This window comes from Martes martes (assembly GCF_963455335.1).
Source record: "Martes martes genome assembly, chromosome: 12".
In the NCBI taxonomy this organism is placed as follows: Eukaryota; Metazoa; Chordata; class Mammalia; order Carnivora; family Mustelidae; genus Martes; species Martes martes.
The window spans coordinates 91805992-91833130 of NC_137900.1; the positions used below are offsets into that span (position 1 = coordinate 91805992).

General features: G+C 50.1%; 1 protein-coding gene across 3 annotated transcripts in view; it reads right to left on the reverse strand.

Annotated features, from left to right (window-relative positions):
- The window catches only part of MED27 (mediator complex subunit 27), a 195384-nt gene that overhangs the window by 12916 nt on the left and 155329 nt on the right, over positions 1-27139 (reverse strand). For 2 of the 3 annotated variants that reach the window (XM_080819910.1, XM_080819912.1), the window contains 2 exons: positions 16792-16899; positions 6566-6607 (listed from right to left, as the gene is read on the reverse strand). In XM_080819910.1, the coding sequence (XP_080676036.1) occupies positions 6566-6607; positions 16792-16899 (150 nt within the window). The remainder of the gene's footprint in view (positions 1-6565; positions 6608-16791; positions 16900-27139) is intronic. The other variant, XM_080819911.1, reaches the window with a different exon arrangement.

Here is a 27139-nt window from a genome sequence, read left to right on the forward strand (position 1 = left end):
GTTAATCAGCATTTAAGAGAAAAGGGCACTTGTCAGAGTGATGGGATCGGGAAAAAGTAGAGGTCCCTTCTACAACTTGAAAGAGACCCCTTTTTCGGAGGCTGCAGAAACCTTGTAGGCGTGGGGGCCCCTGCCGACGGCCTCCTGGAAGGAGGACACCGAGCGAGGGCAAGGACAGAGATGTGGCTCCGGGACTTCGAGCTCTGGCCACAGCCGTCGGCGATGCCAGGTCTGCGTGGCAGTTCAGGGGGCTTGCGGCAAGGCGTGTGCACGGGCCAGCGGGACGCAGCTTGGACATCAGAGATGGAGACTGGAAGTCACTGCCGCGTCTCTTCAGCGACGTGCAACGCTGTGGCAGGCACGCACACTCCAGTGACACCCGCCACACAGCCTCCTCCCGAAGAGCTGGTCCTGTCCTCCGGGAGCCATCCTTGGTTGAGACGGCTCCCTTTCCTGGGGCCTGGGACTAGTGACAAGTGGGTCTATCGTGTACTACCCAGGCAGGCACTCAACCTGTGGGGAGTAACCGACGGATCCCTGACTTCAGAGCAATGACTCTCCTGTGGATGACTCCGTCTCTTGCATGGAAAAGGCCCAGGCGGCCACTTGGTCAACCTCCCCACCCCCAACAAAGTCTGTGCGAGGACGAGGTCGGTCTTTGTCTCCGAGAATGAACCAGTGAGGGAATGCACCAGGAAGCAGACAGAGTGCTCTCCGCCACCGGACGACCCACCCGTCCACAGCAAAGTTCTGATGGCACAGCCCCGAGAGGGCTGCTCCTCCCCGCCACGAAGCCTCTGGAACAATGACTATGGGCTCTGAGCCGGTGCACGGGCGAGCATGCTTATGCGCGGGACACGCTTGTCCCCTGGTACTGCCTCTCCCGTCTCTGCCTGCCCGTCTGCGACGGCGCACTCGGACCCCCACTTTCCTCAGCCTCCCCGCCAGGACTTAACACAGTAAGGAGCTGCAGACTCACTCTCCCTCTCCCTAAGTTCCTGGATGAAAATGCACAGTGTTGTGAAATGAAGAGGTTAAAGATCAAAACGGTGACTGCCCCCGCAGAGTTTAAATGTCAGAAAAATATGAACACGCCTGAAACCCTTCCTGGCTCTTTGTGCTTCTGCCCTTTCAGACGGCCCCCCTATTTCTAAGTCCCATTCTCTGAGTCTGCTCTGCTGGACGCGCTGGCTATAAAAAGCCTCTTTGCCTTAGGACGAAGCGCACAGAGCCTCCAGGGCTCTGCAGTAAATGACGGGGCCTGTCGGCAGCCGTGGCCCCACAGCGAGCTGTCCCCGGCCCTCCGCCGCTCCCCCGCACCCGGGGAAGGGGTCTAATGAGGAAGAGGGAGAGGGCTTGCGGCCAGTCCCGGCTGCAGACAAAAGGCAGGCCGCACGTTGTTTCACGTGGTGGGATCTGCGACAGGACCTCGTGAGCTCGTCTCTGACCCAGGGAGTCCCGCGCACACGGCCGAGGACAATGTGACAGGTGCGCTTTCATTCTCTCCGCTCCCGACATTCTCTTCCAGGGACGGAACGGCAAGTGGAAGCGCAGGTGGGCTCTGCGAGGCAGCCTTCCTCCCGCCGCCCTGCTTTGTCACATCGAGGGGAAAGACCCGGGAGGGGTCCCACCTTCCCAGCAGGCACCACTCCGCGGCGGCCACTGCTGCTGCTCGTGGGCAGGGAAACCCGCAGTCTGCAGAAACTGCGACCACACAATGACTGCCAAAGAAAGGAGGTCCTGGGGTTCTAGACCAGAGCAATGCCGGAGTGCGCTCCTCCAGCCATGCGGGGAGAGCCCGTGCTGGTGGTCCAGGACTCCTGACTCCGGCACTGATCGCCATGGCGAGCACATTCGGGAACTCTGTTCTGCTGGAGAGATCCCTTCTCACCGATGACCAAGGATCCTCCTTGACTGTGTCAGTGTGGTCTGAGTGACCATGTCACTTCTCTGCCATTTCAGACAATGCAGACAACTAGGGCTCCCCTGCCCGGTGTCCGGGCACAGGTGTGAGCAGACAGATGACAGGCAGGGAGAATGCTTACCACAGTGCTCTCAGTGTCTTTGTGGGAAACGCTACCAGTAACATCGATCGGGACACCCACAATTTAAGTGGGTGGACAAGAAGCAAATAGGGTTCTGAGAAAAAGCTGAGACTAAAAAGCAGAGTTTAGAAATGTTGCCAACTAATCTTTTTCTTTTGGCATTTTGGGTTGGCAACGCTAATCACCGTCCCATGAATCGCACCAGCTTTGTTTTCATGGCATGGTCTGTCCTCTGTCCACCAACGCGGCCTGAGACTGAAAGAAAAATAAGCATGGACGGCCCTGCCTCTTCCTGAGGCCATCCTACGTGTCCTCTGTCCTCTCCACCAGTGTCTTCCGCACACATGTGACTTTTTCTTTAAACAAAATCCCAAACCTCTTCCATGTGATGATGATTAGCTGAAAGCGTTAAGGATGAAGCTTAATTCTGTACCACAGTATTTTCCAATATGTTCCTTACTTTGACAGCGAAAAGACAATGTTTTAGTAGGGAAGACAGAGGACTCCCTAACCCACCTACTCTCACCTGCCCCTGGGACAGGACAAAGACTTCATTACGGGCAGGCAGTTGTAATCAGAGAACACGGTCTCCCGTCCCCAAATTGTGGTTCGCTGAGTATGGGTCAGTGTCAGGTCAAGCCCATTTAGTTAACACAGGTGAAGGCAGGGATGATGAAGGGCTTCCAGAAAGGGCTCTGCCCACACAGACAACATGCCATGCCCCAGGTGAGGTAAAATCCCTAGAGACAGATCGTCCGACACGCCACACAGACTGCGAGGGAGGCACGGCCGGCGCACCCACGTCTCTCCGACTAGACTAATGTCAGATTTTAAACGCTGTTGCTGTGTGCGCTTGTAGTTTTCAACAAACACAAAGAGCACTTGGCAGGTTATTTTTAGGGGAGGTAGAATAAAAATACAGCCTGTCTCTCCACATCTATGCCTCACCAAATCTGTGTTTCACACATTTTACAACTTCCTAATAAACTTTCTGCTGGCATTCAAAAATACTTAATACTACACAGAACATTTAAAAAAATGTATCTATGCAAAGGTGAGCATGTGCAAGCCCCTCGTATTTGAACGGAAATCGGACCATTGTGAAAAGAGCAGTTAGGGTCTGTAATGCTCATGGCTCCCCCAAGCCATGGCCCGAAGCGGGTAACTCACTGCAAGAGCACCGAGGACACGGAGACAAACCAGGCAAAAAAACCAAAACTGCTTTAATGTTCACACTCTTAAAGCGAAACACGATGCAGATAATGACCAGTGTTCTTTCTCTTCAGAGCACTTTTCCACCAGCTGCTGGGGAAAAACATGACAAAAGCAGCCAGCATGGACAAAGTTATTAGCATTTAAGGCTGAGACTTTTGGCATACCGAGCAAGTAAATGCCTCAGGTCTGGTCACTTTGATAAGAAGGCTAAGATTCAAATGTAGCCGCCTGTCCCAAAAGCCTACCTATGACCACACACACCTTCCCTTTAGGAGAAGCTGCTAGCCAGCTCAGCTGGGTAGCAGAGTGTTAGAGGAGTCAAGATGATGACTTTCTTTTCTTTCTTTCTTTCTTTTTTTTTTTTTTTAAAGATTTTTATTCATTTATTTGACACACACAGAGAGAAAGAGAGATCACAAGTAGGCAGAGGGGCAGGCAGAGAGAGAGGGGTAAGTAGGCTCCCTGCTGAGCAGAGAGCCCGATGTGGGGCTTGGTCCCAGGACCCTGAGATCATGACCTGAGCCGAGGGCAGAGGCTTAACCCACTGAGCCACCCAGGCGCCCCGATGATATTCTTTTTAAGGTAAACTTAATCGTGGACTAGAAAAGTTGCAAAGATGGTACACACAGTTCCAATGTCCCCCCCCTTGCCCAGTTTCACCCACAGTGACACCTGTCATGACCCGGTACGTTCGGCCACAGCTAAGAAACCAACACTGGTTACTTATTAGGGACTAAGCTCATTTTCTCATTAGTCTCGCTTTCTCTTTCAGGATCCAGCCCAAGACAGCATGTTGTATTTAACTGTGACCAGACTGTGAAATTATACTGCTTAAGCAGGCTCCCTAAACGGGCGGCGTTGGGCCTCAGATTCCTCTGCAGCTGCAGGCATCCGCCCCTGGCCCAGCCTTTCGTGCAGAAGGTGCGGGAACAATGTGAAGTGATGTATTAAACACCATCAGAGAGCTGGTCCATTATGCTGCTTTGTTACAAAAGTCTTACGCTCACTGCTCAATGGGGACAGAGATTCCTTCCGGGGTGATGACAAGGTTTGGAACTAGATGGGGTGATGTTCCACAGCACTATGAAAGTCATGGAATTGTGTTAATTTTGTGTTATGTGAATTTCCCCTCAATTAATAAAAAAAGTTCTATGCTTTCTAAGTTACCCAGCGTCCCCTGGACATAACTAACCCCTTCAGCAGACTTGAGAATAAAATCCGAATTCTGTCCCCAGACCCAGAGGCCCACCCCTGGCTCTGCCTCCGTCCCCCGCAGCGTTCCCTCCGGCCCACTGTGCGCTCCCATCGCACGGGCTTCCAACAGCTCTGAGAACACGCTCCTCGGCATGGGCCTGGTGAGCTGCGGCCGCCACTGCCTGGGGATCTCCTCTCTCGGCCTTTCAAGTGACCGGTGCCCTCTCAGGAGTGGCCCATCTCAGTTTAGGTCTTGGCCCGTAGAGGCCTCCTGTGGCTGCCCCAGCGTGAGTGGCCCCTCCTGCTGCTCTTGACTGCGGTCCCCTGGGAACACCCTGGAGTTACCCTCCTTCCTTCTCGTGCCTCCCTGTCTGGTTTTCCCTCGAATTCTAGCACCCAGCAGAGCGCCTGGCTCACGGCAAAGGGGCCCAGTAAGTCATTGCTAGGGAGCTGGATGGGGCACGGAATGAAAACACAAGCACCTCCAGCACGTGTGCCGCTGGATGAAGCGGAGAAGGGATGCAGGAAGCAGACAGAGGCAGCCGGTGCCCTGCAGGGGAGCCGGCCTGGGTGCTACGGGCCGTGGCAGCCCTTGTCAGCCCCAGGTGCCGAGCTGCTCCAGGGAAGGGCCCCTTCTACCACCAGAAGCCGGGAAAGGGTTTTCTCTAGTCCCATTTCTTCTGACATCTCCCAAATAGCGTTTCACGGGGAATCCTGACATCAGAAAAAGAGGTGACCAGACTGTCAAGCGGGGGTGGGGGGGGAGGATGGGGCCAGCGCGCCCCCCTCAGCCCATACTAGGCACCCGCGTAGACCACAGGGCTCTGGCAAACTGAGCTTAAAAACTGGCTGAGCTTGGATCAACTCAAAAGCCTCTGCTGCTTGTTCTTGTTTAAGCTATGATTTCCATACAGCAAAAGTCACCCTTTGTAGGTGTGAGGTAACAGGAAAGAAATACATACACTGTTTGATCTCTGCCCCTGGTACCTGGCATAGAGCTCCTGAAATCCTTATAATTTCCCAAGTGATAAGAGCATTGGGGCATATCCTGTTCTAACGAGGTGACTCTGTGTGGGCCCCTGGGTGGGGACTGGTCACCAGAAGGGCCAAGCCATGATTTGGGTAATAAGAGACTTAGAATTTTCTGTCTTGCTCCCCCTCCTCCAGAGAAAGGGAGTGGGGTTGGAAACTGAGTTCATGATCGATTATGTCTACATGAGGGAGCCTCCGTAAAATGCCAGCAGTAGGGGGTTTAGAGCTGCCAGACTAGACAATGCAACGCCAGAAGACTGATGCACCCCAACTCCATGGGGACCAAGACTCCTGGGCTCGAGGCCCTCCCAGAGCTTCCTCTGTGTGTCCCTCCACCTGGCTGTTCATCTGTATCCTTTATTGTGTGCTTTCATAAGCCAGGAAACCCCAGCGAGCATTTCCCTGGGTTCTGTGAGCTGCTCTGGCAGACGGACAGAGCCTGAGGAGTGGGCACGGGAACCTCCGATCTACCACTGGTGGGGCAGAAGCACAGGTCCCTGAACTTGTGACTGGGGTCTGTAGCTCTGGGGCGATCGTGTCAGGCCAAGCTGAATTGGAGGACACCCAGCTGGTGACCTGTTTCCGTGGGGACAAACCCCCACATGTTCGGTGACCGGGAGGGGCAGAAGTGAAGTGTTTCATGTGCACAGTAATGGGGATTCACTGGAGACAAACACAAGAGGGCAGAACAGGGGTCTTCCCTATGCAGGAAGGAAAGCAGATTTCCCTCTACAGTCGGTACAGTATTAGATCCGTGACTTTGGGAACATAATACAACGTGTAATCACCACCACAGTTAAGACACAGGATATTCCCACGACCCCGACACATTTCCTCTTGCCCCTTTGGCGACAATCTCCTGCCCTGACTCCCAAGCCCCTGGACACCACCGATCTGATTTCTGTCCCTAAGGTTTTATCTTTCCCAGAATGTCTTATCAATGGAATCATACCGTGAGCAGCCTTTTGTGTCTGGCTTCCACTTTTGAAAAAGCCTCTAACTTAAGACCAATATTTATACCTTTAAGCATTCATATTTCCCTTCCTGCTCCTGAGTAAGAAGGAAAGAGTAGAGCTTACCTTCTGGAATACTTGATAGTTGGATTTGGACCATATATCCAGCTGGGGGGAAAGACATAAAACATCATCAGCATCGATTTTAGAACTGTCAGCTTCGAGAGAGGACACTGTAACCATTCTACACTCGTCAGCGTGAACTAATAAACACAATTATGGAATAATAGGATCGTGGCATTGTGTGTGCATCTTAAATGTCCTGTTTGAATTTCTTCTCTCTCAACCTGTCAGTGACGTAAGGAAACCCACAGAGGGATACAGGGAAGTGAGCAAGAGGCACCTGTTGCATCCAAGGCTGCATGAGCGGAGCCCCTGGCTCCCTTCTCTAGCCTGGCCTCCTACCATACTTTTCTTGCATGGCCGTGTTGACCGTGCCTCAGGACCTTTGCATAGATTTCTTTTTCCCCACAAACACATGGCTCCTCCTAATTTTCTTCAGTTCAAATGTCAACTTACTTGAGAGTCATTTTCCAGTTACCCTGTCATTTTAAAATATTATTTCCATATGTATTGTCTTAATTCTCTTTATTGTTTCAAAAATTTGAGATTTTCATTGCACTTAAAACCACCTGGAAAGTTTCTTTCTTTCTGTCTTTCTTTTAATATTTTATTTATTTATTTGACAAAGAGAGAGAGAGAGATCACGAGTAGGCAGAGGGGCAGGCAGAGAAAGAGGGGGAAGCAGGCTCCCTGCTGAGCAGAGAGCCCGATGTGGGGCTTGGTCCCAGGACCCTGAGATCATGACCTGAGGCGAAGGCAGAGGCTTAACCCACTGAGCCACCCAGGGACCCCTGGAAGTTTCTTTCTTTCGCTTATGTTGTCCTGGTGTGAGACCTAGCATGTCACAGGCATCAATAGGTCCGTGCTGAGTGGAGAAAAACTAGCTCCCAGCTGCTGAGCACCTGCTCCACACCAGTCACCACACTGGGCCCTTCTTGCCTGCACTTGCTCATTTAATCCCCAGAACAAGCCAGTGCGGCTGGTCCCACTAGCAACCTTCCTTTCCAGACGACGAGACAATGGTTTCAGAGCCATTCAATCGTCCATGGCGATCTGGAGGGGCTTCTGACAGACGGTCTCCCTTGAGGGCGCTCAAACTTGGTTGGCATCAGAAGCTGCTGGGGGAATTTTTTTGTTTTTTGATATACAGATTCCTTGGTTCTTCCCCTGGAGTGTCGGAATTAGTAGGCTTACAGTGGGCCTGAGAATCTGTTCATCTGTCTGTCTGTTTGCTCCCCAAGCAGTGGTGTAACCTGATGGCTGGTCAGGCCAGGGACCCTTGATCGAGGGCACCCCTACTTCACAAGTGAGGAAACTGGAGGTCATGGCTAGGGCTCAGAGTCAACCCGGTCCATCCTCCTCGGGCTACACTGGGTCTTGCACAGAGCATGTCAGCGGCTTACTTTAACCAAAAGGATTTTTGTTTTACAGTTTTGTATGATAAATCAAGTCAATACTTGATTAAATACTTGATAAATCAATATCAAGTAAAAAAAAAAAATCAATATCAAGTATCAAGTATCATTTCAATAAATCAATATCAATATCAATATCAAGTATCATTTATCAATCATTTATCAATACTTGATAAATCAAGTCAATACTTGATTAATTAATTATTATTATTTATATATTATTTATTTATTATTGAGTTTCAAACAAACTCATTGTTTCATGAGTTCATACTAATAAATTAAGTAGAACAAAAACAGAATTGCCCCAATACAGTGTTGGGAGACAGCTCAAGGACAGTACAGATTAGAAGAGTCAGTATGTCCCACGGGTGCTAGAAAGTCAACTGTAATATGTGAATTCCAGAGCTGAACAAAATGGGCCTCTTGGAACCTGCCTCTGGGGTTCGCCAGGGGTCACAGTGGAAACCCAAGACACGGCTGTATGGCCTGTAGGTTGTGTTACTGACTGTGGAGCGCCTGGGAACACCAGCAGCAATCTCATGGGAAGATTCCTCCAAGACAGGAAGTGAAGTGTTGCACTTGACACGGGGCAGCTTAGAGTTCTGTTTTTGTTCTGAGGAAAACACCCAAATCTGGTTTTCTGAAAATGGTCCTCGGAACTGAGAGGTGGTCTGCGCACAGGCGCCCACTCAGTCCTCCCCGGCTTCCTCCTGTTCAGAATGAGTTGCACGTAGGCTGCGCCGTGTGTGAGAACTTTCAGGCCACAGAAGAGGTTGAGAGGGTTCTGAGAGGGTTTCCCTGGGGCTCCTGCTGGAGAGGGCCAGTGTTAGCTGGTCCACGCCCAGGGAAAGGACCGGAAGAACTCTGCCCGAACAGTCACTCGAGTGGGCCCACCTCTCCCTAACCCCTCCGGTGTTACCATCTCCTCCCTGGACTGCCAGAGAAGCCCCCAGGTGACCCCTCTCCTTCAGCCCTGGCTCAGCTGCTCTGCAGAAAGGTGGTATCAATCAATTTTCAGTCACTGCACCACCCCCCAAGCCAGCTGATTAAAAAAAAACTTTAGGCATTAGAATTTTAATTTGGTAGGCTAGCAATTTGTAGAGGGAAAAGTGACATGTTACTTAGATAACTTTGAAGGAAACCTCAAAAAAAGACAAATGGAATGAACCCCATACTGTCAATTCTGCTGAAGAAAACTGCCGGCCAGCATCCTGGGGAGGAGAAGGCCGGTTCCTACGGGCTCTCCGTGCCGCAGCGGAGCCAGGGCTTACAAAATGCAGCACTTAAAGATTATTCAGAGAGTGCAGAATGAATAAGAATGATTTTTTTTGTATCTCTCAGTTCTGCCAAATCACTGCCAAGATGACGGGGAGATGCCAAAGATTCTAAATTTTAGGGAGAGTATAACATCAGCGTCTCAACTCGGAACTAACACAGCTCCCCTTCCATTTGAAGCCGACAGCTGTTTCTTCGGAGCTTCTCCGCTGTTTATCCTTCCTGCCTGTTCCCACCACACGTAGGCAGACCAAGACATAAACATGGGGCTATGGAAAACGAGAAAAGGAAGAAGCGGCACATAAACCAAAAAGTGATAGCTTTTATTTAAAAGAGGAAATTATTAAAACAAAAAAAAAACCCAACCACCCCAACTCTTCAGTATCTGCAGAATGTTTTAATAGAGAAATCATCTAGGGAGAAACGCGCCCAAGTTTAATTAAGAGATGCACTCTCCAGCCTAATTGCGGCTTCTCAAACACACCACGCTCATTCAAAGGCAGCGGGCTGCTCTTTCTGAAAGGCGGTTTAAATATATAATTCAGGGCCCTAGGGAAGAGCCGCAGCCGTCTGGGACGGAAGGATGTCAGACAATACGCCCCACGTACCAGGTGCGCACGGTAAGAAAGGGAGCCGGGAACAATGGGTCTCCCTATTGCTGCGACGGCACAGCAGGCAGTTTGGACTTCATTTTCTGCTAGATTTATGCCAAAGAAAGCCATCTAAGTGAGCGTTCTGGAGTCAGTGCCCTGCCTCTCCTCAGGGCCAAGAAGATTTCAGAAATTCATTTCAGGGAGCCCGGACCGACCCAAGTGAATATTTATCAGCATTAGCTTATGGACCGCAAAGGTGGGCATGGCTACCAATTTTTTTGCTGGCTATGATATTCAAAAAGGAGCATTCTGGAAGCTGTAAACTTCAGCTGGGTGAATGGGAAATTATTCTGAACTATAATGTCAGGGAAAGAAAGTAAAGCACCTCTCAGTATTCTGGGTAAGAATTAGAAAGATCTCAAAATGGAAAAGCCAGCCTTATGGTAATTGGTGGCTGAATCTGCAGTCTTAGGAGTAGCCTCTGGGACTCTGGGGACTGGAGTGAGTATTTTAGGGGTAGGAATGTGCTCTATTCTTGGGTAAAATGGAAACAAACCCCACAGATGACCAACCACTCTAGCACAGACACATCTGCTCTCAGGTTAAACATCAAGACGTCAAAAGCCCTCTCGACTAGTAAGAATGGTGATGATCAAACTGACTTATTGAAAAGAAAAAACAGAATGGCCCAGTATCAGATGGCACGCCAGCTATGACAAGGACCCCTGCCATCGGCATGGCTGCACACCCAGCGAGGGCAGACATCATTCACTGAGGACCGTGCATGCGGCCTGAACTACACCTGCGTTTCCTTCCTTCCTCTCTCACTCCCTTCCTCTCTCACTCCCTCCCTCTCTTTCTAAGATTTTTATTTATTGGGGGGGGGGGGCAGAGGGAGAGAGACAAGCAGACTCCCCTCTGGGCGCGGAGCCCAAGCATACGCGGGGCTGCGTTAGCTTCCGAAATCCTCCCAGAGATCTGGACAGGGATGATGAAACTATCCCACCTCCCAGAAGAGGACACCGAGGCTCAGAGAAGTTAAGTAACCTGTCCGACATCACACGAGTACGTGGAAGAAAATTCAAAACCAGCTCTGTCTCCAGAGGCCCAGCTCTCAACCTGGGAGGAAGACCGCCTTGGAGCTAGAATTCAGGACGGCTGACTGCGAGCCCCACCCCCAAGCGGTGGCAGCTGTTGCGGGGGGGTGGCACTCTTGCAGAAGTTCCACATGACAAATGTGCTCCGAGGCCCGCTCATGTGACAATCATCGCCACTGAAATTCGCTTAGCAGCCAGTGGAAATTCTGGCAGCTTCTCAGAAAGTTACCAATTCTTCATTCCAAAAAATAGTACAAGGTACCATAAATGATCTAAAATTGACAATTCCAAATAAAACTCTTAAGCCTCACAAGGGCCTTCAACTTCTGAAGCTTTTATTTATGAACACTGTGAGGTCAACAGGTGGTGCGTCAGTGGGGCAGAGGGCCGTAAACCAGCAATGATGGGGCGTCTCTCCATGATTACGCAAAAGTTTTCAAAAACATAAACTTCTACCCAGTCGCCTTCTTACTGCGCTCAGTCCTCCCTGGCCAACCAGGAAGCGAACAAGTCTCACCCCAGAACTGGTGCTATGGGTCTGCTGGTCTTCAACTTTCCACCTGCGATAAGGACACACATTTGTTACTAGCAACTGCTGAAGGCACAAGCCCGGGCACCGTCCGCATGCGAATTAAACAGGAGGCCCCTTCCCCGGCTTTCCCCCCTTCCCCCATAAGTAACAAGAGGCCGTTTTTCTGAAGGTCGTCTGAACAATTTCAAAGGCTATAACAAATCAAAATGTTCCCTGCATCTAATATCAAACGGGGCTGATGCCAACACTTATTAGAGAAATCAGATTCAAGCTTCCCCAACCCCCTCGACCCCCACACACACACACATCCAACTTTGAAGTGGGAAGAATGCGGGGATCAGAAATTACCCTGGAGACAGCTCTGGCTGTCTTTGAAGGTTCCCTTTGATACCACTATTTCTTTCCTCTCTTTCGCTAGGAGGCTAAAAGCTGCCTTTTTTATTGATATGGGGTAATTAATGAAGCTATAGCATTAACATAACCTAAATCCCCTAATAAGATAAATTCAACCGAGACACACATTTTTTCACTTAAGTCTGGTGGGTATAAAGTCAGGACAATGGCCAGGTATTTCAACTTAAATCTGCCTTTTAACATGCTGAGTCATGGCTCTCTGTGCCTCCCTGGTTACAGTGAAGAGCAGGTTGGTAAGGTTTAAAAAACATTTTTATATTTTATTAGAGGAATTACTCTACTAGAGCTTGGTCTCAAAAATATGCATCCCAGGTAAAGAGGCAGACGATGAGGGCAGCAGCAGGAGTTACTGCAAAGTGCAAAGCGACAGCCTTGCTGGCATTCTGATGGGGAAAAGTCCTGCCAGTTCTGGAAAGCTGGGGCTCGGGGGTGGAGAGGCACCGGGCCACTACCGTAGCAGCGGGATAATCAAACCCTTCAGGAGGTGCTGGCTGCTTTGGGTTTGGGGGACACAGACGCCAGCAGTCATAGAAGTTCAGACCCCAGCACGTCCGGCTTTCCAAGCCACGCCCACGGCATCCGGCATGCATGGCTGAGCGCTCAGACTGCGGCGCTCAGCACCAACCCCCCACACGCGCTCAGGCACCAACTCAGCAAAGGCGGACAGAACTGCAAGTGGCAATCTGGTCTCAAGGACCACACCCCATGCTCCAGGGTCTGCTTCCAAAGGTTACATTTTGTTTGGGATGGGCCAGAAATTTCAGCATATTCATTACACTAAGGCTTATATGCGTATAACTGTACATAAATTCACATATACCAGCATCAGTACTCAAAACAGAACACTAATAATGTCCGCATGGTTTTGTAAAGTGCTCTGAAAAAAAGAAGGGGCTAATCAAATTGGCTAGGATTCGATTCTGGGCAGAGCGGTCGTGCTGAGCGCTCCTCTGCCAAACGCGGTTAGTGGGCCTTTCTAACAACGAGCGCCCCGGCCCTCTCAACCTCGCTATTCCCCGTTTTAGGGTCCCTGCTGACCACTTGGGCCAATGTGTGCAGCTGTAAATTGCAGCAAGAGGCCTCCTGTATCACATTTGTGATATGAGTCAGAGCCGAATTCAGGTTCCCAGACACATACTCATTTTCCTTCTGACGAACACAGAACCCACGCTAATCTCTCATTAAGAAGACGCACACCGTGTGCGCACGCGTGTGTGTCTCCTTCATTTTCTGCACTGTGACTCCACTGCCGGCTGCTTCTTTCGGTCCTCGTCTCTGATGTTCCGTTCTCCACCCTTCCACTCTGGCTAAAGCACTGGCACATCCCAAGCAGGATTCTCCACTGTCCCCTCCCACACAGCCCCCGGCTTCTCCAGCACTCCAGGCACGGCACCGTCTCCCTGGGACAGCATCACGGGACAGGGTCTTGGCCCTTGAGGTGCTCCCAGCAGATGGCGCTCTGAGGCCTGGTGGGTGTGACTGCAGGCAAGTCCCCGTACATTCGAGGTCTCGGCTGCCCTCTCTGGAGAACGAGACTAATTTAAGCAGAACTTAATGACCAGGACTCAATGACCACTGTGGGCAAAGTTTGCTTAGCATGACGCCTACCAGGACAACATATGGAGTACTCGGTGTTTCTATTAATTGCAAGAGAAACATGTCAACAAATAACCATGATGTACTGATTCTAGTCCTAGAAAAAGACTGTTCAAAATTCCATGATGTATTCACGAGGAGGCTCTAGAGTCTGGGCTCATGTAAGAGACCCTGGGAAACGGGGACAGGATGAGAAAGAGGACCAGCAGTAAGCCAGGGTGAAGGGAAGAGTGACTGCGTCAGGTGGGCGAGAGCACAAAGCATCCCAGGCTGAGGGCACTGAGGGTGCTGAGGGCACTGAGGGTGCTGAGAGTGAGTGAGAGATTTGTGGGAGCCACAAACAGCACAAAAGGCTGGAGAGCGAGACAAAACGTGTGCAGAGAATGACGGCAGCTGAGGTCAGAAAGGAAGGCAGGGGTCAGATCACCTGGCATTTCTATGTGTTGCTGAAGAGTTTGGATTTTATTCTAGAAGCTAGGGTTTTCAGAAGCATGTTCTGCAAAACGCCAGTGCCACAATATACTGAGAAGAAAGGCAGAAAATGAATTCGGGGTTCAAATAAGTTAGGAAAATACCCCATACTATATGCTCCTCTTAGGAGATTCAAAGGACACTAAGCAAACTGAAGTTTCCAAGAATTTCTGTAGTAAAGAAACCTCGTGAACCTTCTCAAACCCCGTGTTTCTCAGACATTTTGATCATGGACTGCTTTGTGTCTAAGACCTATTAATATTCTACCTTCCTGCCTGCTTTGGGCAACAGGGGATGGTGCGAGCAAGAAATCATGTGCTTGGATGTGTATTTTGGGAAGACTGCTCTGGAAACCCAGTGAAGGACAGACCGTGGGAGGGAAGGAAGACTGGAGACGAGGCATGAGGCGGCCAGCGCACTTGCTCCATTGAGAAATAAGAACTGGAAGAAGGGGAGACGGACAGGAGGAGCCCAATTTGGGAGAGATTTCAGCAGGGAAAACCAGAACCCGCGGACAGACTAGATTTGGGGGAGGGGAAGGATGGCTTGAGTGACGAGGTGGTGGTACAGTTACCCAGATGAGGGACAGCGGGGGGAACCTGAGTTTCGGGAAGAAAGCGGTGAGCAGAGTTTTGGGTGGGCTGAACTTGAGGTGCGCCTGGGGAGGAGAGGTCCCGCCTAGACACAGGTCGGGAGTGGTCCCCGCGGGCTGACACAGGAAACCACGGTATGGGGCGGGGGTGGGGGGATGGTCGGAAGCACCTGAGGGGAAGTTACCTGAGAGAAATCCTAGACGCATACATACGTGACCATTTTCTAAATCCCTTGTTTTAAGCGCACAATAAAAATGGCATTCATGGGGCGCCTGGGTGGCTCAGTGGGTTAAGGCCTCTGCCTTCGGCTCAGGTCACGATCTCAGAGTCCTGGGATCGAGCCCCACATCGGGCTCTCTGCTCGGCGGGGAGCCTGCTTCCTCCCTCTTTCTCTCTGCCTACCTCTCTGCCTACTTGTGATCTGTCTGTCAAATAAATAAATAAAATCTTTATAAAAAAAAAAATGGCATTCAGTGATTTACTGCGTGGTGACGAGGTGGCAGAGTGCTGAGTGCTTTGCTTTACAGGGCTTAGTGAGGACATTTCCGGCGTGGAGAAACATACGGTGTGAGAGAGATCGGCCAAGGAGGTAAACCCTCACTCCTTGGACTCTAACTTCAGAGAACGTTTCCTCCCTCTCCCGAGTGCACACCTCTCCTCGTGCCGTCCTGTGTTTCGAGCCCTCTCTCCCCGGTGTGCTTCTAAGTCCCCGGAGGGCAAGGACCCTGATTCATACCGGGTGGACTAAGGAGTCGTGAACCTCGAACAAAGGCGGCAAGAACCACATCTCTAATCGGCTGACCAGGGTCGCGGGGGCTCCTGGCCGGGGTCGCTTCTGCGGCTGCTGCCTAGTTGGGAACAACTCACGAGCGCTGCCGCCGGGGTTCACGCATCACACGCGCAGACCGCGCCTGCCCCAGGGACGCGTCTACTCCGCACACGTGCGCTGAAGACACTCCGGTGCTTTCCCGAAAGAAAAAGGGCACTGAACGCTTTGTGTTCAATGGGGAGAGCTACGAGAACTTGGCCGGGTCCTTGAAGGAAGAGTAGCTTCCCTCATTGACAACACTTGTGTGGGCTGTGGAGACGCGGGGTCACTTGCTCCAAACACAAACCTCATCGTTTTGCGGGTCCCAGCTCTCAGCGCAGGCACCGTTACGGGCTAAGCTACGCTGGTGACCTTTTTTTGAAGAGCGCTCTACCCTCATTATAATGTGGCACTGGGTGGTGAGTGCTCGTACCACCGCAAACTTTAAGAATCGGAATGGGTGGGGCGCCTGGGGGCCTCAGCGGGTTAAGCCTCTGCCTTCGGCTCAGGTCATGATCCCAGGGTCCTCTCTGGGCTTTCTGCTCGGCAGGGAGCCTGCTTCCCCCTCTCTCTCTGCCTGCCCCTCTGCCTACTTGTGATCTCTGTCTGTCAAATAAACAACTAAAATCTTTAAAAAGAATTGGAACGGACTCCGTGTAGAGATGGGAAAGCGCAGGAGAGAGGGGCAGACGGAGGCTCAGCGCCGGGAGCGGCCGGGGAGCACCCGGCTGGGGGTCTCAGTCGGAGCCCTCGCCACACTCCGGACACCAACTCAAACGAAGGCTGTCAGCTCCCATTAGCACCCTCTGAAGCTCCCCGGAGAGCCATACGGCCAGTGTGCAGTCAAGAGAAATCAGGGGTTCACATGGGTGAACTTTCCACGAGACAAACCACCCATGGAAAGAAGTCCTCTCTCTTCAGCTGCAGTGTTCAATGTGAACCTCGGAGGACAAGCCGCCTCCTCAGGGCTCCTTGTTAGTTCCACGGGAAAAGATCCCGAGCAAGTTGTAAGTCAAAGTAGCTCGAATTTTCCTCATCGTTCTAGGAAAAGCAAAATGCCGAAAATGCCAAACCCTGGGCTATTGATGTGCTGTGCTACCGGGGGGGGGGGGGGGGGGGCAGAAAGAAAGAAAGAAATCCATTTCCTCAGAAGACACATTTAATGAGGCAACTGGGGTCTAAGGTGATAAATTAGAAATTCAACTAAGGGCATCAGGCTTAAAGGGAAAAGCAGAAGCTTGATGAAAAATGCAAGGGGAGAGAGAGAGAAATGTTTTTCTGTAAAACGTTCATCTTCATACTGAGAAACCACGCTTGCGGATCATTTCAGCGATGACTGCTGGTGTTTAATGTCATTCATCTGGGACTCTACTACGTTTGTTCTGGGACACAGAAAAAGAAAGGAAAACGAAACAAAAGATTCCAGAATGCTTACCTTGCCATCTTCTGTGTAGACATTTTCACTATATCCCCTTACTATTGTTCGATCAATGAACAGACTCCGCATAACGACGATCACTTTCAACACCTTTCCCAAGGTCACCTGTCAAAACACATGCATGCAAACATGAAAGCTTACACTTGAACATGCAGATGCATGAGGCTGGGCAAGACTCTGTGAAGAAGAAAGGCTCACCTCTCCCCCTTGTTGCTGACGGACGCAGGGGAGGGCCCTCCGAGGGAGGGCATCCTAGAGCGTTCGGGAACAAGCTCTGAACAGCACGGCCCTCCTGCAGGATAGCTACACTGAATGTACATGAATTTTTGGCTTATAAATCTCGGGATAAGTTCCATATGTTTAATACCTGCTGGACAAAGTAAAATTTCCTTTTTTTTCTGTCTTAAGATGATCTTTTTCAAAGGCTATCCTAGGATTCTGGCATCCTAGGATTTGGTAAGCACATTTGTTTTCCTATGATTTCATGGCCCTACGTACACCCATGGAATACGCAGAAGAACAGAGCGGAGAGATTAAAGGCAGGCGCCAGACACCCACCTGGCTGAACTATCTATCTATAACAGCTCAGAGTAAGTGCAGAAGTGATTCTAGTAAGTTCTGAAGGTAAAAGGAAAGTAGCTGGATTTTATCTCTAAAAAGGAACATGATCCTGGAAATACATTAAGTGCTTTTACTCTCTCAGAACCTAAGCATGTATTATGGATAAAAAAAAAAAAAACAACAACAAAACCCACACACCTAAAAAAAAGCGTAGTTTCATATAATGCTGGGGAAAAAGTAACCTGCTGGGCTTGCTGGAATGGGCTCAGCACTAAGAATAGAAACAGCACCTTCCTTTCTCTTAGGGGCTCATGTAACTTTTCTGATGCTTTACTGTACTTTTTCTGTTCATTCCCCAGACGAGACCCTGGAGGCAGACTGGGAACAGGACCCACGCAGGGCCCACGGTCCAGCTTGTCTGATGGGGCTCCCATATCACAGAATGGGCTGAAAAGGGCCCCCACCTCAAGCCTACTCCTCTGACCCAATACATATACTCCGTTGCTGCTGATGCCACCTTCAAGCACCCTCTCTTCACTTCCCTGTCCTCTGCTGTCCGACCGTCCCCAGCAACAACCCTCCTCTTTCCTTGATGAGTCCTGGGTATCAGCAAACACTCCCAGTATCTGGTTCCTTCAATAACTTCAAAGTGCTGAGAGGATCTCTCTGTTTTTGTACGCCTAAAACGGTCCAGAATTATAAACGGCATTAAGAAAAAGAGATGATACCCTTATTTACGTTCAACTGAACGTTAATAAAAACTTCTCATTTCTGGATAGTACTTTCAAGTACTGCTACACCACGTAACATTTAATGGGGCATCTCTTGAAGAACTGGAAATCACTAGATAAGGATGGCAGTAAACCACCAAGGTAGGAGCCCCAACTCTCTCCAGTTCACATGGAGTCTACACACAGGAAGGGAGAGAGGGAGGAAAAGAGTCAAGTTCACAGGTTTGTGATTCTAAGCACTGAAACTACGAGCCTCTCACTGGGCTGCGGCGGAGGTCCAACACAGCGTCTCCAACAGGGCCGCCGTTTTCAACTGCCTATTTCAATGCTCTTGGCCAATTAGCAGAGATAACTAAGCTATTATTTCTTTAAAAAACCAAAGTCTTGGGGCGCCTGGGTGGCTCGGTGGGTTAAAGCCTCTGCCTTCGGCTCAGGTCACGATCTCAGAGTCCTGGGATGGAGCCCCGCAACAGGCTTTCTGCTCGGAGGGGAGCCTGCTTCCCCCTCTCTCTCTGCCTGCCTCTCTGCCTACTTGTGATCTCTGTCAAATAAATAAATAAAATCTTAAAACAAAACAAAACAAAACAACCCAAAGTCTAGCTAACCAATACACTGCCTCTGTCATTTCTCAAGTATTTTAAGATGGAATTTAGAAAAACAAAAACAAAAACACACTAAAGATACGAGAAATTTTTGTATTTAATTCTTGTTTTTAAAAGTGAATTTTGGTATTTTAAAGCTAACGAATACTAAAAACTTAACTAATAAATAGGCTTGTAATAGAAAAACCTAAAATTAGAGTAAAAAGGAAGGAAATAATCATTCACAGTCTGCCCTTCTAAACCATTAACATTTCAAAGGGATTTCCTTTCCATGTTTTTACTATCAAAGATTTGTGGATTTCAGAGAAAAAGAGGTCAGACTTGGGGTCACCAGAGGCAGAGGGGAGGGCAGGAAGAACTAGAAAAAAGGGGCCAAAAGGCCCAAACGTCCAGTTACGAGATAAATATGTCCTGGGGGTGTGGTGTGGAGATGCTGACCACTAAAGCTGTGTACCATGTAAACCCTACAAGGTCCCATTACAAGGACAGATTTTTCTTCCTTTTCTCTCTTCTTCTTTCTATCGAATCTGTTTGAGACAACAGATGTTGGCTGAACCTACCGTGGGCATCATTTCACATCAAACTACTGTGTCATATACCTTAAACTCAAATGGGGTGTAAGTCAATTACTTTGTAATAAAACTGGGAGAAAAAAAGATTTTCTGAATTCTGTTTCTGAATTTTTAACATGGTTAAAACTGAAACTATAGGGGTGCCTGGGTGGCTCAGTGGGTAAAGCCTCTGCCTTTGGTTCGGGTCATGATCTCAGGGTCCTGGGATCGAGCCCTGCATTGGGCTCTCTGCTCTGCAGGGAGCCTGCTTCCCCCCCTCTCTCTGCCTGCCTCTCTGCCTACTTGTGATCTCTGTCTCTCTGTCAAATAAATAAATAAATAAGCAAATCTTAAAAAACAAAACAAAACAAAAACCTGAAACTATATACCTAATTTCAAATCAAATTTTTATTTAAAGATATGATGTATGCATTGTTCTTTATTGCTGTGCAGTCTTCAAAAACGCAGCCTGTGCTGCCTGGTGCTCTGCTGAGAGCATCCACTTACAGTTCTTTAACCACCCTCCTATTGCTGGACATGAGTTGCTTCCAAGTTTTCTCCAACATAAACATGCCTACAATGTGCACTTTTGTTCACCAAGCTTTTGCTGTGTTTGGGATTATTTCCTGGAGACAGCTTTGTACACTTGTAATTACTAGGGCCAACAGTACAAATATTTAAAGTCTTCTGATGCAATCTGCCAACATGAGCCATAAGGGTTATTTATGCCAGCTACGAAGGTACAAACATACCTACTTCAGTCCTCTCTTGTCAATAAAAGGTATCATTAAACCAAAAGAAAACAAAGTAAAAGCCATCCCCTCCTGGAAGGAGCAATTTAGTTAATTTCTTGAACCCATTTATTTATCTAAAAAATGCTAACAAAGACTTATTTATTCTAGAGAGAGACAGTGTGTGCGTGTGAGTGGGGGGAGCAGAGGGAGAGAATCCGCAAGCAGACTCTCCACTGAGCGTGGAGCCCGGCAGCCCTGAGACCATGACTCGAGCAGAAATCAAGGGTCGGATGCTTAACTGACTGAGCCACCCAGGCGCCCCGAACCCATTTATTATGAAATACTTAAACACATATACAAAGTAAGCGAAGCAGAAGAAAGAACTTCCACAGACCCCTGCCCCCAAACTCCACCAACCACAGCTCTTGGCAAATCCTGTTTCCTCCACCCCACCTACTTTTCCCTTCCTGTGTTACGTCAAAACAAGAAACAGCCATAGTATCATCATTTCATCTGTAAACATATCCTTCTGTGTCTCTAAAAGGACTCTCAAAACAAAAAAAATGCAAGACTACCATGCCATCCCACACCTCAATCAACACTTTTTTTTCAGTATTATCAAAACTGAAGTGGTCAGGGTTCAAATTTCCAATAGTTTCATAAATGCCACTTTTAAAAAAGTCTGCTTGTGCCAGGATCCAAATATAGCCCACACAACATGACTGGCCGACATGTCTCAAGAGGCTCTCCTAAACTAAAGGTTCCCCATCTCTACTCCCACCCCTTATTTTGTTTGTTGAAGAAACTGGGTCATTGTTTTCTATAGCATTTCCCGCAGTCTGGATTTCGCTGACGGCATCCCCACGGTGTACTTTACACGTTCCTCCTTACTCTGTACTTCCTGCAAATTGGCATGAGAGAGGATTCAGGCCTGATTTCTTTTGGCCCGGCGAGTTCACGGGCGGTGTTAGGGTCTACCAATGGGGGCCAAGTGAACTTGGGTGTCTCAGCATGTGACGCTGGCAGGGGCTGACCCTTTAATTCACCAGGGTCTCCAGCCGGCCACATACCAATGTGATCGTTCCGTCTTTGTTTACTAGCTGGGACACTTTTATAAAGAAAAACTTCCCCATCTACTACTTGGCTACTCAGTGATCAAGTCTGTTACACAGGAAAGGCAGGTTAATGCTCCATTCTTTCCATTTACCAGTTTTCAAAACAAGGCATTGGCCCACCAGTTTCCTTCCAATGCAGACGGCTCAGTTTTCCACCCAACATTATTATAAACTCATGGATGTCAACATATCTGACGTCTTCATACCCGATTCAATCATTAGTCTTATGTTCTTACTGATGCTCACATTGCCCTGTGGCCCGTGGGCGTCTCCTTGGTCGAGTCCCTCTGACACACTCTAGTCTCTGTGACGGCTCCCCTGCTATCTGGTACAGGACAGTCCAGGTTGGTCTGGTACAATTCCTGCCTGAGGTCACGAGTCAGTCATCTTCTCCACAGCCCTGGCTCTTTTCAATGGAAAACGGCATTTCAGGACCATGGCCAGGGCAAGAGGCGCAAAGAATTTTGAAGGCTTAAAATTTTTGTTTTTCATTTTATGAATATGAATTAGGTCTATATTCTCCTTTCCACCTTCTCCCTCAGTGAGTGTCCCCACGGCTTGTGCCCCTACTAGCCTGCAGCAGTTTGTGGACAACTCCATTATCTTTCAAATCGGTAAAGCTCTATGAAGTTTGTCCATTCTTTCATCTTTTTTAAAAAAAGATTTTATCTTATCACACAGATAAGAGAAGCAGACTCCTCACTCAACGGGAAGCCCGGACCCTGGGATCATGACCTGAGCTAAAGGCAGATGCTTAATCTACTGAGCCACCCAGGTGCCCCAGGTTTGTCCATTCTTATTTTTTAGAAACCCAGAAAGGACCCTGGTGCTCATCTGGGTGGAATATGCGTAGGCTTATGGCTTTCTGAAATTTTAGCACGGCCGTAACGCAACTACGTACACAACTTTGAAGCCTGAGAGCGAGAGGCTCCAGAATCAGACGCACTTGGAGTCAGGTCTCAGGGAGGCTGGAAAGCCTGGCCGGCCGTCTACCAGCTCTCACCCAGCGAAGGTCACGACAGCTCTACCTCAGAGTGACTGTGAAGGTCAGCAAGACAGTGCCCTGGGCGAGGGCGAGGGTGAGGGCGAGGAACAGGCCGGACGGGGGACAGGTTCCCAGCAGTAACTGCCGCTCCTCCGCCCGAGCCCGGTCTGGATTTGGCAGAAGTGAAACCGTTTGAAGCCAGTTAACGGCACAGCTGGAGGCAGTTCAGTGATCTTGCCGCTGATGTTAATTTACCCTTCTGCTGTGGGACCTGGGGCTGACAGAAAATTGCAGAGAGTGGGTGACAGTGGTGCTGGGCCCTGAGGTCTGAACAAAAATGTGCCTTCTGACGAATGACTGCCGAGTGGGGTCTGCAAGCCTGAGAGCTGGGGCAGTTTAGGGGAAGACATGGGGGAAGCTGCCCTGTGCGCTGATCTAGACATACCTTGCTGACACCCAGAAGAGGCCATTTAGTGTGGAGGTCAAGTACACTGGGCTTCAGTCCCACATCTGTCACTGGGCCATGTGACTGACGGCAAGTCAAACCACCTCTCAGGACTGTTTATTCAGCTGCGAAATGCGGAGGGACCGTGAGGGAATCATCGAGGGGATCCGCTTGAAGCGTGGCTGCGGGTGTGGCACACGACAAAGCTGAGAGCGGCTGGCCTCCGATTCTCTTGAGCCTGGTGTGGTGGAAAGGGCCACAGGAGCCTTTCAAGCTCCCATCGAGATGGAGCTTAATGCACACGGATGTTCTTCCCAGCCCTCACGTCACTCTACAAGGATTCAGATTCTCACGAATCCAGACTACGCTAGCTTCAAACGTAACTGGCTGCACCAGGTTGTAATGACCTCGGAGTTCTGGTACCTGACCCGGCAATGCATCGTAAACCGGCCAATGGACATCGTTCCACAAAGCAGCCAGGGCCGGCCGTGGTCCTGGGCAAAATGCCCAGTGACAGGGGCTACCGGCTGGTTCTTGGCAACTGCCTGGGATACCACAAATAAAGCTAATGCCATCTGGTAATGAAGCGGGCTCGCTGTTACCAAGGTAACACTCCTATTACCGAGCAGCACGTTTCCAAAGAGCTCACTCACTACTCCTCCTGTGTCCCCATGAGTGCTCAAATGTCAGGCTGGGAAGAGTCAGAGGAAGCCAGCGGGCCTCCCGGCCGGTCATCACTCTGACATGGAGGTGCCCTCAGCCGGGCCATCACTGCCTCATTGCCTGTGGGCTAGCTGTGCTCTGGGCAGCTGGGGCTGCATCGATGGTCTTCTCTATCGGGTCTAACAGCCACCTGCCAAGTTGAATCCCAGTAAGAGAACTTCCTGTTCATGATGGCATGGCAAGTCACAAGATAAGAAGGGAAAGTGGGAGGAAAGTTGAGGATAATAGCAAAAATATTTAGTTGTGCTCTGCCACCAACTGTTGTCGAACACAGACTTAACAAATCTGGTAGTTGAGATGTTACCCAGCCTGGCAGACCACGTGAGCTTACAAGGTCAGAAGTGAGAGAAATGGCTCACTTGAAAAGTTTATCCCTCCGAGGCCGGTGCGGGGAGGAAGGCACTTCCAAACTGAGCAATATCTGAGTCCAGGATACAGTGAGGTGGCCATGTCTGGGAGAGAGGGGAGGGGAGGGGAGGGGAGCAAAAGCTCCTTTGCATGTGGAACCTGGTACCAGATACGGCATCCCTGACCAGGCAAGAATCAAGTATGTGTGAGGTGAAGGGGTAGCATGATGCCTGTCATTCAGACGAAGGCAGGATGGCCGAGCTCTGCTTCAGGGGAGGGGGTACGTTGACAAAGGAGGGGGAAAGGAGTCAATCATTTGGTCACCCACGAATGTTATTTTCCAAGTATAAACGAGGTCCAGTGTAACATGTGGGTGTCCTTAAGGGGTCTGCGGTATTTTAAGTGATGTTCGTCCAAGTGTACTTGGAAGGGCGGGGGATCGGGAGGGAGGGAGGGAGAGGCAGCTCGACGGAGGCTCGGAACAACTTCTCTTCAGTGCAGCGTATTAAGAGCCCTCTTCTTCGTACTAATTCCACATAAAGAGAAGGATAAAGTGAACGGTTTCAGCAGGCGATTACTGGCACCTGTGCCTGTGCTACGTGAGGCCCTGAGGGAAGACGTGGATTCAGAGAATCACATGACCTTAGAGCTGGAAAGGACTTTAAAAATCATTTTTCCCAACTCTCCCACTCTTAAAGGGGTGAACTGAAGCCTACGGAGGTTAGGGGTCCAGTATGGCTCCTGCCTTGCAGCGGGGGACAGGGCCGGCAGGCGCCTGAGTTAACTGCAGGGCACGTAAGTACTAGACCAACGTCGCACTCGCGGGGCGTGACCAGTTTCGGGGAGGGTGGGGTGCTCCGTCCCTGAGCCCGTCTGGCATCATCAGAAAATGCTTCGTTCGGCCTCTGTCCAATTTAGCACACGTTCTGAAAGGTGGAGCTGGTTGTACAGACGAGCGGTCCGCGAGTGGTATTTCATGGGACATTCGTCCAAGAGATGTTCTCAGATGCGGCCTAGAACAGAATGTCCAATGCCCATGCAGCTTCCCTGAGCCCTGGGGGTCTTTCCCTGCGCGCCGCAGCCTCACTCACCTCTTAGGACGAGGACGGGGCGCGCCCAGGAGGCCAGAGCCTCCCCCTCTAAGAACCCTGGGATGGAGCCAAGCCGGGAGTCTATCATTCTCAAGAGAAGGCAGCTGAGGTTTCAAAAGATTCGAGTCTAAGTTCCCTGTTTTCTGTGCAGGGCCAGAAGCGCGCCTCTCACTGTTCCCCCTTCCCACGCAGAGCCCATGACCCCCATCACTGCCTCTGCCTCACGAGCAACGGTGGCCGCACGGTCGTCCTCCATCTCACCCTCTAGCCGTCCCGCCGTCTTCCCTGGGGCTCTGGCAAGTGGCTCGAAACCTGGACTTGAGCTCACAAGACTCCTGGTTTCCCTCACAAATGGCTTTAAACTCACACTCTGGATCCCATCTATATGACCCGATTAAAGCGCAAGTTTCATCTCATTTTAGCTTTTTTTTTTTTTTTTTTTTAAATTTTAGCGTTTTTCAAACATGACTTAGTGCTCTGACTTCTGCATAGCTGGTAGGTATGTAGAGTCCCAACACTCACGCTGGGCGAACAGTCCTCCCAACAGCAGGCTTCCAGAAGCTGCAGCAGTGAGGGGGACTGACCACGAAGAGGTAGAGGGAAACGGGCTGTTGCCTCCTGCTAGGCAAACGCTCACAGTGGATACAGCTACAAGGAAACGGACACAGACCCGCCCCGAGGCTGACACTCCAGGAAGGCTGAGGTGCAGAAGATCCGCTCTCTGTCAGCGGCCCGTGAGACGAGGCCGCCAGCACGGCGGAGAGCTGGCCGGTAACAGAATTGTAAAAGGGAAACGGGCGACGTGACTTGGAAACCAAGGGGTCAAAGCAAGGGATTGTCAGAGATGAGACGGACGTTTCCGCACGCTGAAGGCCGCTAGTTTTGCTCAACGGGACGGACCTCTGATGATAAATGCGACGCAATGCAATGCGATATAAGGAAAAATGAAACCGGAAAGCAACCCCAATGTATGGACTGGACTTGCGATACAGAGTCCTCACAGCCCCGAGACAGGAACTCTATTTTTCCTTTTGACAAAGGCCCAGGAAATATGAGGCAGATAAGCCAACTTTAGATTCTGTCTACCAACAAGTCAGAAAATCAACTGCCAGCAAGGAAAGAAGGCACGGGAATTATGTTTACGAACTCTGGGACAAAAAAGACACGGGAGCTTAGATCTTCGCTCTGCCCCTTCTTGACCCTGTGACCCGGGACAAGTTATCTGGGCTGTTCAAAACTCGTTTTCTCACCTGTAAACCCAGGATCAGGTTGTTGTGAGAGGAAATGACACCAGACACGTGCCGTACTCAGCAGAGGTCAAGCTGGGCTCCTCCCACTGGTCTCCTGGTCACTGGGGGAAAGCAGCATGGTGCAGGGGCAAGAGCCGGGGCTTGGAGTCCAGAGACCCAAGTTCAAATTCTGCTCCTGCCACATACAGAGAGCAGCGTGGCCCTGGGAAAGGCAACCCAGGGGGAATTCTGGCTTTCTCATCTCTGAAACGGAATCTTTATGTGAACTGGACAGCTGGTGTGATTAGGTGCCAGGGTGGGGGGTGGTCACTACTGGCCCTTGCTAAATGGTAGCAATTGTTTTTAATAATTATTAAACACTCTGACTAATAAGATGGGGTTTATTTTGCATTCAGCGGCTTATCCTGTTGACGAATGGACTCACTTGCGGAGGGGTGCCATGTTAACCATTTGGGTACCTGCTCCTCCTGAACCCCCCCATACCTCTCTTCTGAGGTCAAACCTAACCTGGCTGGAGGGGAACACTACAGAGGGTTGACTCATCTGCCGAGTCTGGCCGAAAGGTTTCATGAGAAGGATGGCCTGAGAAATGACCTCCTAATTCACGTGCTGAACATAAATTTCCTCGTAATCTTCTTACCCCAGCTCCCTCCAGGTCCCCCTCAAACCAGTAACAAAAATCCACACACGAGGTAAAAAAACAAAAACAAAAACAAAAACCAGAGTGAAAGGAGAAGGGCCAGCCGTCCTGATCTGGATCTCCAGCTACCCTGGGCTTCCCTGGGCTTCCTCTGCTGTTAGGAGAAATACCGCAAATCGTCAAAATAACACAGCGCATTCTAATTTATAAAACGTATCTTCAACTATGTAAGAACAGCTCTTCTGGGAAAGAGCAGAGTGCGGAACTGATGCACGGCCTGCATGAAAACAGGGTGTCCCAGTTCCAGGAAGATTTATGTGACTGCAGTGGGGTTCAGGTTAGCCGATGAAAGGAGAAGCGGACTACTATGTTCTCGAACATACTGAAGATGGTCAGTTTCTCCTATCAGATCTGAAGAAGGATCTTCAAGGACAGGCGCACTTTCCTCGTCCCCTACACCGGCCACGCAGGTAAGGAACGTGCAACGGTCCTGGCTCACCGAGCCTACCTGTGCCGGGGAAGCTGCTGCCTCCTGCACTGGGGCCGGGGAGGGGGGAGCGGCAGAGGCG